General features: G+C 37.1%; 1 protein-coding gene across 1 annotated transcript in view; it reads right to left on the minus strand.

Annotated features, from left to right (window-relative positions):
- The window catches only part of ADCYAP1R1 (ADCYAP receptor type I), a 141,117-nt gene that overhangs the window by 93,068 nt on the left and 32,225 nt on the right, over positions 1 to 15,824 (minus strand). The window contains exon 2 of the mRNA XM_050708890.1: positions 13,365 to 13,543. Within this exon, the coding sequence (XP_050564847.1) occupies positions 13,365 to 13,415 (51 nt within the window). The 5' untranslated portion in view covers positions 13,416 to 13,543. The remainder of the gene's footprint in view (positions 1 to 13,364; positions 13,544 to 15,824) is intronic.

Consider the following 15,824-nt stretch of genomic DNA (forward strand, 5'->3'; position numbering starts at 1 on the left):
ATTAGTTGTAACATGCAGCTTTGAAATTGGCTCATGCTTTATGATCTGAATGCAGTTCAAATGTGCCCTGCTCAAGAACATGCAGTGACCAGGTGATTGAGTGCAATATTGGACCTCAGTTGCCCATTCCTGATGTTATAAAGGAAAGATAAAAATACATTTCTTTCATATACACCATAAAAGAGAAATGCATGCCCATACTCAGTATCAGCAGGGGCTCATATATTAGCCACAATAAAAACATAACAGGCAGACAGCAGTAATTGGGGTTTGATCTGTACTGGCAAAAATAAAAATCCACAGAATTCTTTTCTTTAAATGCAAGAGTTGAACTTTAAACCATGTTAGATGAGGTTCACTGTGATGTAGTGGGATTTTCTTTTTACACACTATAAAAATGCAGACTTACCAAACTAAATGAAAACAGATAAGTTGCACACAGACTGCCCAGGAGACAATCGTGTGGACAGGAGATAGACAGGACCCAGCCCCTGCTCTTCTAGCTTGTCTCTAGGTATAAAATGCATGCAGAAATGCATTCATCATATATGTTCTGCTCATGAGGTATTCTTAGAACATCTTACTGGTAACTACACTATTCTACATGAGCTGAATGTCAGTCATAATTTCAAGAAATTCTGAAATATGATGTGTTACAAAATAAAACTGCATATGTTACTAGAAAACAAAACTACTACTACTAATAATAATAATAAACAACAAACACAAAGAGCCAGATTGCATACCCTGCCTCAAATTCCTATTTTATTTACCACTGCAGGCAATGATTTGATTTAAGGAAGGACAATACAGTTACAGAGATGGTCTTCTTCTAAGAACAGATCTCCCCCTTAAAGGGTGACTGTGTTCCAAAGAAACCTGCAGGATTTGGATCCATTTCAGACCCTGACAGCTAAGCCACAGGTCTCACTTTCAGTCTTGTCATGACCCAGATTCTGCTCCAGCATTTTCTGCTCTGCTGCTATACAGAAATTTGCACAGATAGGTGATAACTTCCTGAATAAGGACAGATTCCAAATACATTTTACTATCCTCATGGTACATCCCCCTTATTGTGCTCAGCCCCCCAAAAATGCAGCAGGCATCTGAAGTGTTAAGCCAGCCAACCTAGCTGGCAGGTACAAGGGCATTCTTGCTGCAGAACACGGTGGCACAGGGGCTCTCTCCAAGGATAACAGATGCTTCAGCTGTGCTGTTTGCAGCTGACTGCAATGCGCAGACATTTAGGACTCAGGATCTTTTGCATATTTAAACAAGAGAAAAATTTTCAGTGTCAAAAAATAAAAATAAAAAGAGAAAAAAGAAAAAATAAAAAATGAACAAGGAAACTTTGAAGTCCAAACATACAGGGTTACTACTGTACAGTAAAGAAATTAAATGCTGGCCAATATTTTTAAGTTTTTCTTCTGCATGGAAGAGTCCATAAATTGGCATTCTGGAGAAAGAGGGAAGGGTTCTGCTGGGATATTTATGTATGCCAGATTTAATAGGGTCCCTGAAGAGATCCTAACTTTATATGTTTGGCCTCAAAAATGCTGGATGCTGCTTCATCAGCGGTAATGACCACATTATAGACTCACTGAAACCTGGTTCTGAAATTTTCAGCCATTCTAGATTCCAAAAGTCTTCATGTAGTACACATCCCAACACTACAAGCAAGTTTTGCCTCTGTAGTTAATAGTGAAAGCTGGTGATAGCCAGCATGTAACACAATCTTAGGAAAGAGACAAGAATTTCTCAGATATTAACCTTACCAGCTTCATTTTCAGCTTTCTACTCATATGCATTCCTCCCAAGAAGTTCACTTCTGATATTGTATTTCCAATTACAGAGAGAAAAATCAGTTTCACAGAGTATATTACTTTTACAGACATATATGTGCAAGGGAATAATGATGAGTGAAGCATTTACTCTAAGGTAAATGGTCTAAATTTTCATAACCTCACTTATTTCTGAACTGTAGTATGACTTATATGAAAAAGAGATATACATCTGAAGCCCTAGGAATGGAAAAATTAAATTGCAGTAATGTTTTGATTTGGTTCAATTTGTTATTAATAAAAAAGTTTCATTTTCTATGGAGATGGGTAGGGTTAGAAATAGGGGGAAGCTATTTCAGACTGCTTTGGTTTTCTTGATATCAGAAGAAAGCATTAATACATATAAATACTGTATACCTAATGCATACTGAACAGAGAAAGTGAGAGAAGAAATTCCCCTCCCATGAGAGCAAATTGTGTTTACACTTAAGGTAAAGAAAGACTTGAAAGCAAAGTTGATGGAACCTATTTTGTGCTGTCCCTCATGGGTTATTCTGTGTGACTCCAATATATGTTAACTTCCATTTATTTGACCCTCAAGATTACCATGTTCAGATGTTCTACATTAATCCTTTGATAACAGATACATATATTTCACATTTTCAAATATGAAAAAATAAAAGTCTCTAGACTGTTGTGGTTTAGCCCGGCTGGCAGCCAAACACCACACAGCCGTTCGCTCACCCTCCCCCCTCCCTCTCCGGGATGGGGGAGAGAAACGGGAAAGTGAAGTCTGTGAGTTGAGATAAAGACAGTTTATTAAGACAGGAAAAATAATAACAATAATAATAATAATAATAATAGTATTAATAGTAATAATGTGTACGAAATAAGTGATGCACAATGCAATTGCTCACCACCCGTTGACTGATGCCCAGCCTATCCCCGAGCAGCTGGCCCCCCCCTCCACCCCGGCTAGCCACCCCTATATATTGTTCAGCATGACGTCAGATGGTATGGAATACCCCTTTGGCCAGTTTGGGTCAGCTGTCCTGGGTCTGTCCCCTCCCAGCTCCTGCTGCATCCCTAGCCTGCTTGCTAGCAGGACAGAGAGAGGCTGAAAAGTCCTTGGCTTGGCGTAAGCACTGCTCTACAACAATTAAAACATCAGCATGTTATCAGCGCTCTTCTCATTCTAATCCAAAACATAGCACCCTGCCAGCTACTAGGAGGAAAATTAACTCTGTCCTAACTGAAACCAGGACACTAGACTAATGTTATTTATACACATCCCTGTCACTTTCCCTTCATTTGTTACATCGTTTTAAACTCAGTATTTAATTCTTTTTCATTCTCCTGCTCCTTCTCCTTCTCCTCCTTTTCTTTTACCTTTTACCTTTTTCTGTTTCTATTTTTCTTTTTCTTTCCCAAAGCTGTGAAGACAGTTGGAAGTTTGCCACTTAACACTGCTCAACATCCAAAAGCCTCCAGTTGCAAGCAGTACCGTGTAATGGGAGATGACCTCGGTACAAGGTGACCTGCCCCTCTAATACTAATTGTCATCCACAAGGTGTTATTCTGGATTAACAGAGATACAGGGGAAAAAAATAAAACATGGACTCAAGAGAGAAAAGAGGCTGAATTTTCATCTTTGTGTCCTGTAATTAAATATCTGCAGAATTAATGATTTAACCAATAGGTAACAGTGAGAAAACCAAAGCAAAATCAACCTTATCTTTTCTGGTCTCTACCTATTCCTCTAACCCAAAGGGAAAAAAAAAATCTCTAAAAGGAAAAAAATACAGCTGGTATATACAATTGAAAAAAATAGAACAAATAAACTTGCAGGAGGTGCAAAAGGGATAAGTATGTCAATATGAAGATGAAAGCATTCTTCAGATGAAGATTTACGTGGGACTTCATATCAGCATTGGAAAACTCAGGAGGCACTGCTTTCTTCACAGTGCCCTGTCCAGCCCCATCTATGGTTTCCAGAGCACCCAGGGGTGCCCTCCACTTCTATGTCATGTACTATCAGTACACATCCATGGATTTTATGCGTGCAAATATGTTAAGTACAATGCACAAAGATGTCTGAGACAAAAGGCAGAAAAAGAACAATTCTGGATCATCAGTTCATTACAACAAACTGATGAAATAATGTTGTGTTTCACTTAGATGCAAGTGGAGGTTTTGCTTATGATTCAAGCTGCAAAACAAAACAAATACAGAATCCAACATTTATTTATTTTTTTTCCAGGTTAGCTGAACATATAGACCTCAGCGTGTCTGAAAGCTATGTCTAGAGCTCCTCAACCATGGACTTACATCGCGATCTCCAGGAAGCTCACTCACACTTTTTTCTTCATAGTGTAGCACTAAGATTAAAAAAAACCTCTTGTATCTCATACATCTGTTTTTGCCACCATTGCTCTAATACTTGAACACACACTAGCCTTACATGGATTTGTCTTTCCCACACCTTGTAGAGTCAGCAGAGCAGTGCAGCTGGCCTTATGTGGCAAAGAAAGAACTGAGGAACAAGAAGCTGCAGCATTGCTCAGACTAAACACTAATCAGGGGCATGACGAACATTTGATCTTCCAGCTCTCATGTCTTATGTTACTGATCTAATATCAGGGATCAAATGATACCTGAATTAGTTTTAAGATTTTATTTGATAACAAAGCTGATGAGTTTTGTGAGTAATAGCACAAAGCTTTAGTCATTGATCATGTGGATTAGCATCTCCCAGATGAGCTCCAGATTGGATACTATATTTTCTAACGAGGTTTGAGCTTTTTTCTGTAGGGAATTAACAAAATCTCTGTCTTTACTCAAGCATTCCCATGAAAGTTTTAGAAAATTAATTCATCTGAGAATGCAGCCCTTCTGTCAAAGTTAGTTGAAATCACCCAGAGCATTCAGAATTTGGAGATAGATAGATGACCTGGAGGAATGGAAAAATAAATACATATGCATGGATGGGATCACATAAATCTTCCTTCCTTCAAAGGCCCATCACAGTCTTACAGCCCATTCTCACTTCTGTTGCCTGCCCTGCAGTAGTAGACAACGGAGTGTCTACAGATACTGGATGCCCCATCCCTGGAAGTGTTCAAGGCCAGGCGGGATGGGGCTTTGAGCAACCTGCTCTGATGGGATTCCTGCCCAAGGGTTGGAATTAGATGGTCCTTAAGGTCCCTTCCAAAACAAACCATTCTGTGATTCTATGATTCTATAACATGTCTAGTTACAGGGTGAATGATGACTTCACTACTTTCGATACCAAAATTACTAGACTGAAGACATGCAGAAAATGTGTGTCTGTAAATGAGCTTACAGTTTATTTAGTGTGTGTGCCTGCCATTAGTTCAGGCACAGTAGACAACACATGATGGGTGAAAAGGTTTTGATTTTACAGCACTATATAGCTGGAAGAGATACTAAAATGGACTAGTTTAGTCTTTAATTGTGTGGGAATTTAATTTGTATTGTAGTGCAAAAATGCCATGTGTTTTGTTACACTTTTAAGTAATGGAGTAAATTATCATAAAACTGGCTAACAGAAATAATATGACTAAAACCAGCTCAGCCAGAGGTTGGTAAAAAAAAAAAAAAAAAGACACTAATATTTCTGAGGAAGTAAACACAAACTTATACCTATGAGCTTTGGTATATTTCTAATCTTACCTGATAATGCATTTTACATTATCATTTGTCTGGCAAGCATTTCACAAACAATAAAACCAAAATAAAGATAGGAATAGTGTTAAACCCAAATATGTAACATGCTTAGGTGTTGCTGTTAAGTAATGAAAACAAACAAATAAATAAACAAGTCTGTATTTCCCTTCCCAAATCTTCAAATACAAGTAGTTCACATTATAGATAATTATTTTTTTCAGGAGGCTTCAAACATCAAATCACCAGCCTGCATTTAGCCTAAATAACTTCCAAACAGCATATTTTGGCCACAGATGCTGAGTCAGACAGAAACCGTAGGACCAAAAGCATTTTAAAAGAGCACACAGAAGCAAAAGTGTTTTCTTTTTCTGTATAAAGCTCTAGAGAATTAATAAGAATTTTGCACTCCTAAAACAGCATACAGAGCAATGTTTGACATAAGAGGGCATTGCATAAATATGTTGTCAGAAAGGGCAGAAGCAGTAAAAAAACTACCACCTTGCATCCTCAACAGAACTTTTCACCAGTCCAGAATAAGTGTACATCTATAAAGTATACTGGTACAGGGAGTATACTGACATACAAAGGCTGACAAACCATTAAACTCGCCAACAGACACAAGTGAGATCTGGCTGAAAGACATTTATTGAGAGTATTTTCCCTCAGGAAATATGTTGATGAAGTCTACAGTCTAAACTGTATCAATAGCAAACAAGTTGTCATTTGTTCATATTTAAAAAGGGGGAGGACTTATAAAGTGCTCGGTTTCCATGTTTTAAGCATCTTGTTTGAATAGGATATTTATTTAGAAATTTTATTTTCTTAAAAAAGAAAAAGAAGAAAAAGTGGTTGAAATTGTGAAGAAAAATGCTTTAATCTTTACTGGAAAGAAAAATATCCAAGTGCTACAAAAGAATTCTAAATTGCATTATGTAGGGAAAATATTTTTCCTGTTTTCATAAAAATTGATTTCCTTTCATTGTTTGAAAGATCATGAAGTATTTAATGGTATGGATTATTTATTTGCTTATATATATATTTTTAATAGAGACACCGTGATTCTTTGGCATCTGTCCTCACGCATACAAGAAAACACATTCAATAGTTGATTTTAAAAACGTATTCCAGGAAACGTAATAAACAGCATTTGTGATAACCTGACAAACCATTTTATGAAAATGAGTCCCAAGATATTGATAATACAAGACAATCAATTGCACAAGAGTGACTTAGTCATTCATTCAGCATCTACATGATATCCATAAAAGGTAATATACTACTCAATAAAGATGAGTTTTCTAAGAGCTAAAGAAACCAAAGTCTAGTCCAAGCTAATTTTTAATTACTCTGCAGCAAAGAGAGCACTAGGAGGGTTTATGATGGGTCATACCAATGTCTGGAGGTGCCCATCTCTTGCTATTGACTACAGAATGATTGTTAGTAGATTCTAATATAGATAAATATCTTAAAGTAGTCATCCAGCTTTTAGATGGCTAAATATTGTCCTAAGGGCACTTGCTGACATCAGTTAGGTACAAAGCTCAGCTCTAACAGGAACAAAAATGTACGTAGACAGTTCCCATTCATTAGGATGTTGATATTCTCTGTTTTGGACACAACTATTATTATATGGCATGTAATAAATATATCACTGAGATCGCCATGTTTTAGTGCAGAAGGGGACCCATACCTCACCAATCCTCTCTTCCAAGTGATTTCCACATGGGAAAAAAGCAAATCTGACTGAAACCCTGTTTTCTTTTCAGGAACATGAACACAAGGAAGCCTGGAGCGAGCTATTCACCCCCTGCCCAGAAATACAAAGAGGGTTTTGTTGAGTTGGGTTCTGTGCCCTTGGGGACTACAATGACAGCAACACTTGGGTTTTATGGTTGGCAATGTTTTTTAATAGGCCTCATAGACTTTGATTAAATAGCTGTGTCTCTGTTGGCTTGAAAAAGAAGCCCTGGAAGTAGCCTTAAGCACAGTACACTCTGACTCGCATCTCCTTCCTGTCCCTATGGCTATTTCAGAAGCAACCAGTGATCTGGAGGGTCTTGTGATGTGTAACCCTGGGGCAAGCACTGCTCCTGTATGCTCCCCCAGGCAGGCTTAAGGCATAACTACTTGATCCTCAAGAAGGCCCAGATTCTTGCTGTAGGAGGTGAATTCAGTTTGAGAAGCAGTGGAGTGTTTACTTTGCAGATTAGGAAGCAAAAGTAAAGAACAGCTATTTATTACAAACCATGGTGAGAGGGGCCAGGGGACATACAGAAGATCAGACCTCTAACATTTTTTTTATTATTATTATTACTTTTTGTTCATTTCCTCTCATCCTGCTCTTTTGCTTCCATTTCCCACTTCTCTTTAATGCAGCTTTGGTTCTGCATCACAGCTATCTATTCAAGCTGCCTCTAAGGTAAATCTTAGGCTGCTGACTCAGCAAACTTTAGGAAGAGGAGGCCAGCAGCTCACTTGCTAGAGACTTGAATAATATACCTCCAGGTGCTGGATATTAATAGCTAAGAAACATGAAAAAATCACCGTTTTTTTTTATTTATTTTTTTTTTAAACAGGCTCATTTTCCAATACATCTTTTTTACTTTCCTAATTTGGTATTTGACTGCTCACCCAATACTCCTCCAAGCTTATGAATACAAAACCAGCAGGCAAAAGAATCATATTAATGTCCTTAAATCAGTGTTGTCATCATATTATTTGCCTGTCACAAAAATTATTACTACTACCAGAGGGCAAAAAAGTGAAGGCATTAATGTAGGACAACCATTTTCTGCTTCATAATCTGCTGCCTTGCATTTCTAAGACCTAGATATCTTGCCTACCTAAATAAGGAAAATTACACATATATGCCTGTGTTTGTGTGTAGTGTTATGAACCAGAGGGTGGTGGAATAAGAATTTTTCTAGAATTTCTTTTTTTGTTTGACTTTCATGTTTTGTGCCAATAAGTTTAATAAGCTTTAAAACATTTTAATCAACTGTGTCTTTCTTCTACAACTAACACCTGGATTCCCTGGGGTGCGATGGCAAGTTCTGGTGTATTAATCAGAGCACCAACACAACATGAAGGCCTCGCACCAGCCTCCGGTGTCCTAGGGGTGTCAACACACTAGGAGGTTCCCAGAGAAAAAAAGGGATTTACAGAGTTCTCAGGTGGAATCAGTCACCCTCTAGAAGTACTCATCCCCCCTTGCTGACAAGGTAAGGAACATCTGGGACCTGGGATACAATTTTTTGTTTCCTAACAAGGTTATTTAAGTTGGGTAGTGTCAAAGGCATTATTATTTTGCAACACGGAATCCCTCAGATGCTCTTTGTGACAGACTTTATCAGAAATTCTGAAAGCTTGTTTTGAAACAACCCTACCCAATATTACAAATCCTGACTCTTTTTTTTTTTTTTTTTATAAGTAAATCACAGGCTTTTAAGAGGTCTTTATATTCTGCTGATTCCCCCCAGCACCATCTTCTTGTGATGAGAAGAAAAAACATAGCATCAGTAACACCTTGGCTGGCTGAGGTATTTCTCCTCTGGAGGACATTCCCAGCAGGTCCATTGTTGTACAGGAGCTGCTGTGGTATTGCATAAGTAACAGACAAGTCCCATGCAACTGTGCTTTGTGCTAGAGACTTGTAACCCTACAGAAAGCTTGACTTTTCATGATCTGTAAGATCATGAGATCTTACAAATCATAAGGCCAATAAACTGATCAAAAGCTGGCTCATTAAATCCTACATGGAAAAACAGTTTCCTTCAAGGGCAGACACCAACACAGGCATACACGTTTCTGTCCCCAGTGAGAGGGGATCCTCTCATTTCAGCTATGGATGCTCAAGCAAACATAGCAGGGACAAAGAGAAAGTAGTGGAATGGTGTATCTGAATACACTGCTTCCCATATTAAGAAAAAATTTACAGAGACTGAAATGCAGATGATTCTGTTTGAATGTAGCTAGCCCCTGGAAATGACAGCTACAGATTAATAATGCTAGTTCTCTTCTCTGTGGACTATAAACCCTTAGAAGATGTTATCCTTCCAGTAAACAGGATCTGAGAAAAAAGACCTAGTTTCTCTCATCCTCTCTCAATGAACGGAGACTTGAAAACAATCACTTTGAGGTCTGGTTCTCTGATCTGTGAGATGCTGCCTACACATCTGTATTTATACATCTGACCCTCATACTGAGATTGCACTTCAGTGTTGGTATACAAGAGACATCACTTAACACCTTTCTTTTTCATCTCTGCCTTTATTATTATTATTTTTAAAGGAAGTCTGTGAACATGTTTGCCAACTAATGAAACACTACAAGAAATATCTTTTCATTTCAAACATTCAAGCTTAGCAATATTAAAAATTCATCCACAAGAATTTCCAAGTATTAGTTGAAGAATGGTAGAATTATTACAGACAGTTAGAACACCTGCATTGCAGTTACATTTAAAATTCAGTTCATATACTAAGCCAACTTTGTGAGTCATGAATTTCATTGTTTCTCAAGTACATTTGGAGCCAGACAAAGAAACCATGGTTTAGGATCCTATCGTTTCACTAATTTTATGATGACTTTTGTTAACATTTCCAATTAAAAATCAACACCCCCAAAGCAACAGCCTAGTGCTATCACAAATGAATGGGAAGAAAATAAAAAAAAAGGTGGGATGAAGAAAACTGATGTATAAATGAAAAGATAAGATGTTTGGACTAAACAGAAAATTATGAGAGTGACTGAAAATAAGCAGTCCAGCTAACAAAAATAACAACAACAACAAATGGTTAAAATGTCAATATAGACATTTAGTTTGAAAAACATTTCAAATAGAAAAAAAAAATAAATTTCAAGAATTGCTCTCAAATATTTTTATTTACAGGTCTAATCGGTATCTTTCTTCTAGATCCTGCCTCAAGTACCAGATGATTAACTGGAATATGAAATACGTTTGAGATAGACAAATACAAAATAACTTGTTAAACACATGAAAATTTAATCAATCTAGTCTCTGACAATTGGCTTAACATGCCCACATCTAAATTTTAATTAGCATATTATTTTCTTGTTTTCTGGTCTGAGCCTAGAATTGAAGGCACCTAGAACTTTCCATTAATACATTTTGTCCTCTTTTTGCCCTTTTTTGACCTGCTTGTGATTGTAGACCATAGTCTGTGTGGTTTGATTTCCCGTGAATAAAATAGGACTATCTGTTGATGAAACAAAATATGCACATCCAAGCAGGTGAACAGATTCAAGATTCAGGAGCTAATGCTAATGAGGGATGGAGATGTGCCTTGAAATTGGGAACTATACCACTGCTGAAAACAATAGCTCTCCTTCAAGGTAAACAAAGATTTCTTGAATGATACCAGATGTGTTTAGAGAAAAGCAAGGTAAAATAAGACTTTTTAAGAAACCTTTTGGAGGACAGGATGACATTCAAATTTACTCTAACTTTTTAAAATGTCACATCCACTCAAACAGTAAAAAATCTGGAAATCTGTATGACAGAATAGTATCAATTTGAGGACATCAGCACAGCTTATAAGGGATGATTCAAAGAGAAAGTGAGTCCCAACAGAGGGAAAATATGTTACCACAAGCATTATAAAAATTCTCAGCAAGGGAAGAACCATAAATAACATTCAGCATTCCTGAGTTCTAGTCTGTGAAAATGAATGTTAGGGACGTAATAAAGAATGAATAGTATACACAAATTGTGGTATAATCTCTGTCATGGGCATAAGTCTCTTCACTGACGAAAGAAATGTGTGTGCATATTCACAGGTTCATGCATGTAAAATCACTAATTTTACTACCTGGATTCCTGCAGGAGATTATGATTAAAACTTGCACTCATAAACAAGCTCATAAACATTGCAGAAACCACACAGACAAAAGCATATTTGTTCTTATTAACTCTGGTTTGCTTCATAGTATTTCATTAGAGAGCTGTTCTTTCAAAAAGCGGGAGCAGATCACTGATTATCCAGCTCAGTGATCACAGTTATGTCCTGAAATGCTAAGAATTGGAAACTTTCTGTCCTTTTACACTTGCCAGGAAGGTCATCCATCTAAAAGCTCAAGAGATATATTCAGTCACAGTTATTTTCCTTAAATAAAAATTGTTCACTTCTAAATAAGTAGATACCTTTTGGCTGTCTCAAGCTGAACACCAAAAAACATTGAAGTTGACCTAGGCTTAACTGTAAGATGGGAGCTCCTAAGAGACAGACATGTCAGTTGTCTTTCTGGGTCTCAAACTAGAAACCTCAAGGTGAGGTTATGTAATCTAATCTATGCACAAAACCACAGCACCTGAATTTGAGCTAACCTCTATTTATAATGGAGACATACATGCACCTCTGGAAGACAGGAATGAAATGCTAAAATAATCATTTGAAATAGGCTAACTGATGGGTTTTTCCCTCCCCATTACCTTATAGGAAGTCTAGTGTAACTATTTCAGAGATAAAACATAAAAATTAAACATACCCACTTTGTTTGTAAGTAATACCTTCTACCTGAATAGGAATAGTCAGAAGCATCATGCACCAGAAAAAAAAATCTCAAAAATCTGATATTTGTATGGCGAGGGGCTAAATTATTTGGATGAGCATTCCCGTTCTAAAGAATTTAGTCGAATAATGCTATATTTCAGATATGCAGTTAATTACACTAGTTTCTAAATAAGACCTAAGAGGAAAGAATGCACCTTTATGTGTACCAAAAAAAAGGAGAGTACTGTATGCTGACCATTATGCATTGAAAAAGACAAGTTACAGTCAATACAAATAAGCAAGAAACTGTAAAAACTGTTAAAATATATAGTTTACAGTGACAGTTCTAGTCAAATCAAAACCATATTAACTATTTCTTCCTTAAAAATAAAACCAAACTATATTTCAGGAATGTTTTAAAATGTCTGTCTATTAGAGAATATTAAGCAATTGTAAAGTATTTTTATGGAAGTTATAGAAAACTATTAATGTGAAAGACAGAGAATTTAAATACCAGTGCTATTTTTCTGCTATCCCTTTGTGCAGTGCTTCCTGAGACATGATGAAAGGCACAGTTATGATCAATGATCTAACTAAGAGCTGAGCTGAAATGCAAGATGAATTTATTATAGAGGTTGTATAGTGTTGCTTACAGTTTCAAAGTGAAAAAAAAAATCTTTATTCAATGTTCTTACAGCTTTTATGTGAGACTAGATAGAGCCACAATGCAAATGGGGACAACAAGCAAGAATAGACTTACATGACAAATCCCCAAAAATGTGTTAAGACTGAGTGATTCAAGGGATAGTACATTATTTGGTAAGTGAAGGTTTATGATGCTAATAAGTACTATTCATAAAAAGCCCAAGTTCTTTATAAAAGTGACTAAAGAGTTTGAATGCCTATATCTTTAATGGCCTACCTGTATGGTTTCTGAAAAATGACGCTCTGAAAATGGAGGCAACCAAAAGCACTGGATGAAATATCTTGAGGCTTAGGCTTCATAGGACTGATGGAAACCTCTAATTTTATAGCTTTTGTCTGGAAAAATTAAGCGGATTGGAAACAGGCGTCCCACTATTTATTTATGTTGTTTTATTATTACTTTAATTTTATTGTTATTTTTAGTCTCAGACACTAGCAGTGAACAAATCCCTTCAAGGAATTTACTTGCCCTTGTGCAGGATGAACAGCGGTCACAGTTCTATTGCAACTACAAAGGAAGTTAGAAAACGCTTAACATAACTTATGGGGCCACACAGAAAAAGACAGAATCAATGTTAACAGCAGAGCCTTGATACTTAGCAAGCGCTAGACTTGGGAACATATATTTAAATAGTACATTAAATAGGCACATTGTATTTACAAGGACATTTATCCTTACCATGGGAAGCAACATGAGAGTGAAGAAGCAGGTCTTCCAGTTGATGGCCATTTTGTCTCTTGATTTTGATCTTTAGTCAAGGTTTGCTTTTTTTTTTTTTTTTAACACTGCTACTGGGGCTGAAGCACACTCTCTCTGCAGATCTTATTGTCAATGTCTTCACGTCAAGGCTCAAATTTCTGCAGTGAAAGAAGAAAATGATTATAAATATGTAAAACATGGTGGAGAATGAGAAAGAAATAGACAGAAAACAGCACAACAATTGAACTGTGAGTTGCATATACTGGAGGTCAATCATACTTATGGATTGCAGCTATTATAGACCTTCTTGGACAATAAATATAAGGCCAAAGGACATGGCTGTAAGATCAGTCACTTGCATCATAGAAAGTACTGAAACAGACTCCGTAACAACAAAGGCCTCAGTTGTACCTAAAGAAGAGGCAGAATGGAGCATTTTGAACCAGCCAAAGGGCCTGTCTGCCTCATTTCTGAAGTCATGATTTGACCTTCCTGATTTCAGTAATGGCTCAAAATCATGACTGTATGAGGATTTTTTAAGAGACTGTATGACTTGAAGATTTATTCCTAGAGATTTCTTGTCCAGACAACAAAATCCATGACCAGATTTGTTAATAAACTGATAGCTTTCCAAGAACACGCCAATGGAGATGGAAATATATTAATTGTACTCTCAGACAGGCTAAGGTTTTATCCACAGCAGGATTGATTTACATGGGTGACAGTGCCATACATATCTGTGACTTCCACTGCTTTGTCTCTGCCAAGGAGCTAAACATGTGGTCAGGACACCATCAGAATTGTATCCCTTGCATTAAATACATCCTAGTACCTTGTGTCATAACCCATTGTTTAAAAATTCCCATGCAGTCCAATTCATGATGATTCTCAAAATAGTTACATAATATTAACAAGAACCTCTCTGTTTGAATCTCTGGCTGGATCCAAACCTCATTACCTTTTAAAACACCGTCCTTTTAAAACACCTCAGATATTCATGTCTTGGTGATAGAGGTCTGAGCTCGATGTCCTACCTACAGACCAGTTTTTAGCACTGAGGTATTCATTAAAATTTATTTGTCCATCACCTGAGATGGATCCCCTTCTATTTATCTCTACCCTCTAGACCAAATTCCTCCAAGATGAACTCAGCTAGTGGTCTTTGCCTGCGTCTATAGTAATTTATACATAATCTTTTTGCTTAGGAAGGTATGAGAGTTTAGCCCTCTCAAAGCCAGAGAAATTTCTTTCATCCATTTTGTTTACAGATTGTACCAGGTCTGTCTGGGATGGAGTTAACTTTCCCTGCAGCAGCCCATACAGTGCTGTGCTCTGTACTTGTAGCTAGAACAGCACTGGTATCACACCAGTGATGTGTCTACTGCTGAGAAATACTGGCACCTCACCAGGACTCCCTCTAACCACCCCAGAGCCAGCAAGCTGGGGATGGGCAAGAGGTGGGGAGGGAACATCACCAGGACAGCTGGCTTAAACCAACCAAAGGGATATTCCACACCATATGAGGTCACATTCAGCAATAAAAGGTGGAAAAAGGAAGAAGAGGGGAGGGGTGGCCTCTCGTTGCGAAAACATCTGTCCTTCCAAACAACGGCTACGTGCACTGAGGCCCTGCTTCAAGAACGTGGTCAAGCATTGCTCGTTGGTGGGAAGTAGAGAGTAATTTCTTTCCTCTGTGCTTCCACATGGCCTTTACTTGTTTTCCTTTTTTTTTTTTTTTTTTTTTTTTACTTCCCCCTTTTCCTTTTCCCTTTAGTTAAATTATTTAATTAATAATTATCAAAGGAAAATTATTATTTTCCCTTTAATTAAATTATCCTTATCTCAACCCACGAGTTGTTTTTTTTTTTTCCTTTTCTTCTTCCCCTCCTCTTCTGAGGAGGGGGAGTGAGAGAACGGTTGTGATAGAGTTCAGCTGCCTAGCAAGGTAAAACCACCACACATACATAAATGACGACTTTGAATGCAGAGGTGCTTTTTAAAATCTTACTGTGTGATGCAGGTTTTCTGTATGCCACCTATTACCTATGTGGGCATAAACGCAACTGACATACATTGTCCAAACTAGAGAAATGTTTACACATGTAAATGAATTCTTGAGAAAAGGAGAAAAAAAAGTCATAAATAATAAAAATGCAGGGATAGAAAACATGCAAACAGTTATAGAAAGAAAGAATAAGACAAGGGCATATTGGAAAAAAAAACGTTTAAAAATCAGAATGTGGCAAAGGAGAAAAGGCTGAAAAGAAATCATACTGAAGACAAAAAGTAAATAAAGGAATGGTAAATGCAAATGTGAAAGAACCTTTACAATCACTGGACACTCAATTTTTATATTTACTGCCACGTACTGCAAAGACATCAGCATTTACAAATTAGAGAGTCTTTCAATTAAAAAAGAAAAAAAAAAGGAAAAGAAAA

This window comes from Cygnus atratus, chromosome 2 (genome assembly GCF_013377495.2).
Source record: "Cygnus atratus isolate AKBS03 ecotype Queensland, Australia chromosome 2, CAtr_DNAZoo_HiC_assembly, whole genome shotgun sequence".
Lineage (NCBI taxonomy): Eukaryota > Metazoa > Chordata > Aves > Anseriformes > Anatidae > Cygnus > Cygnus atratus.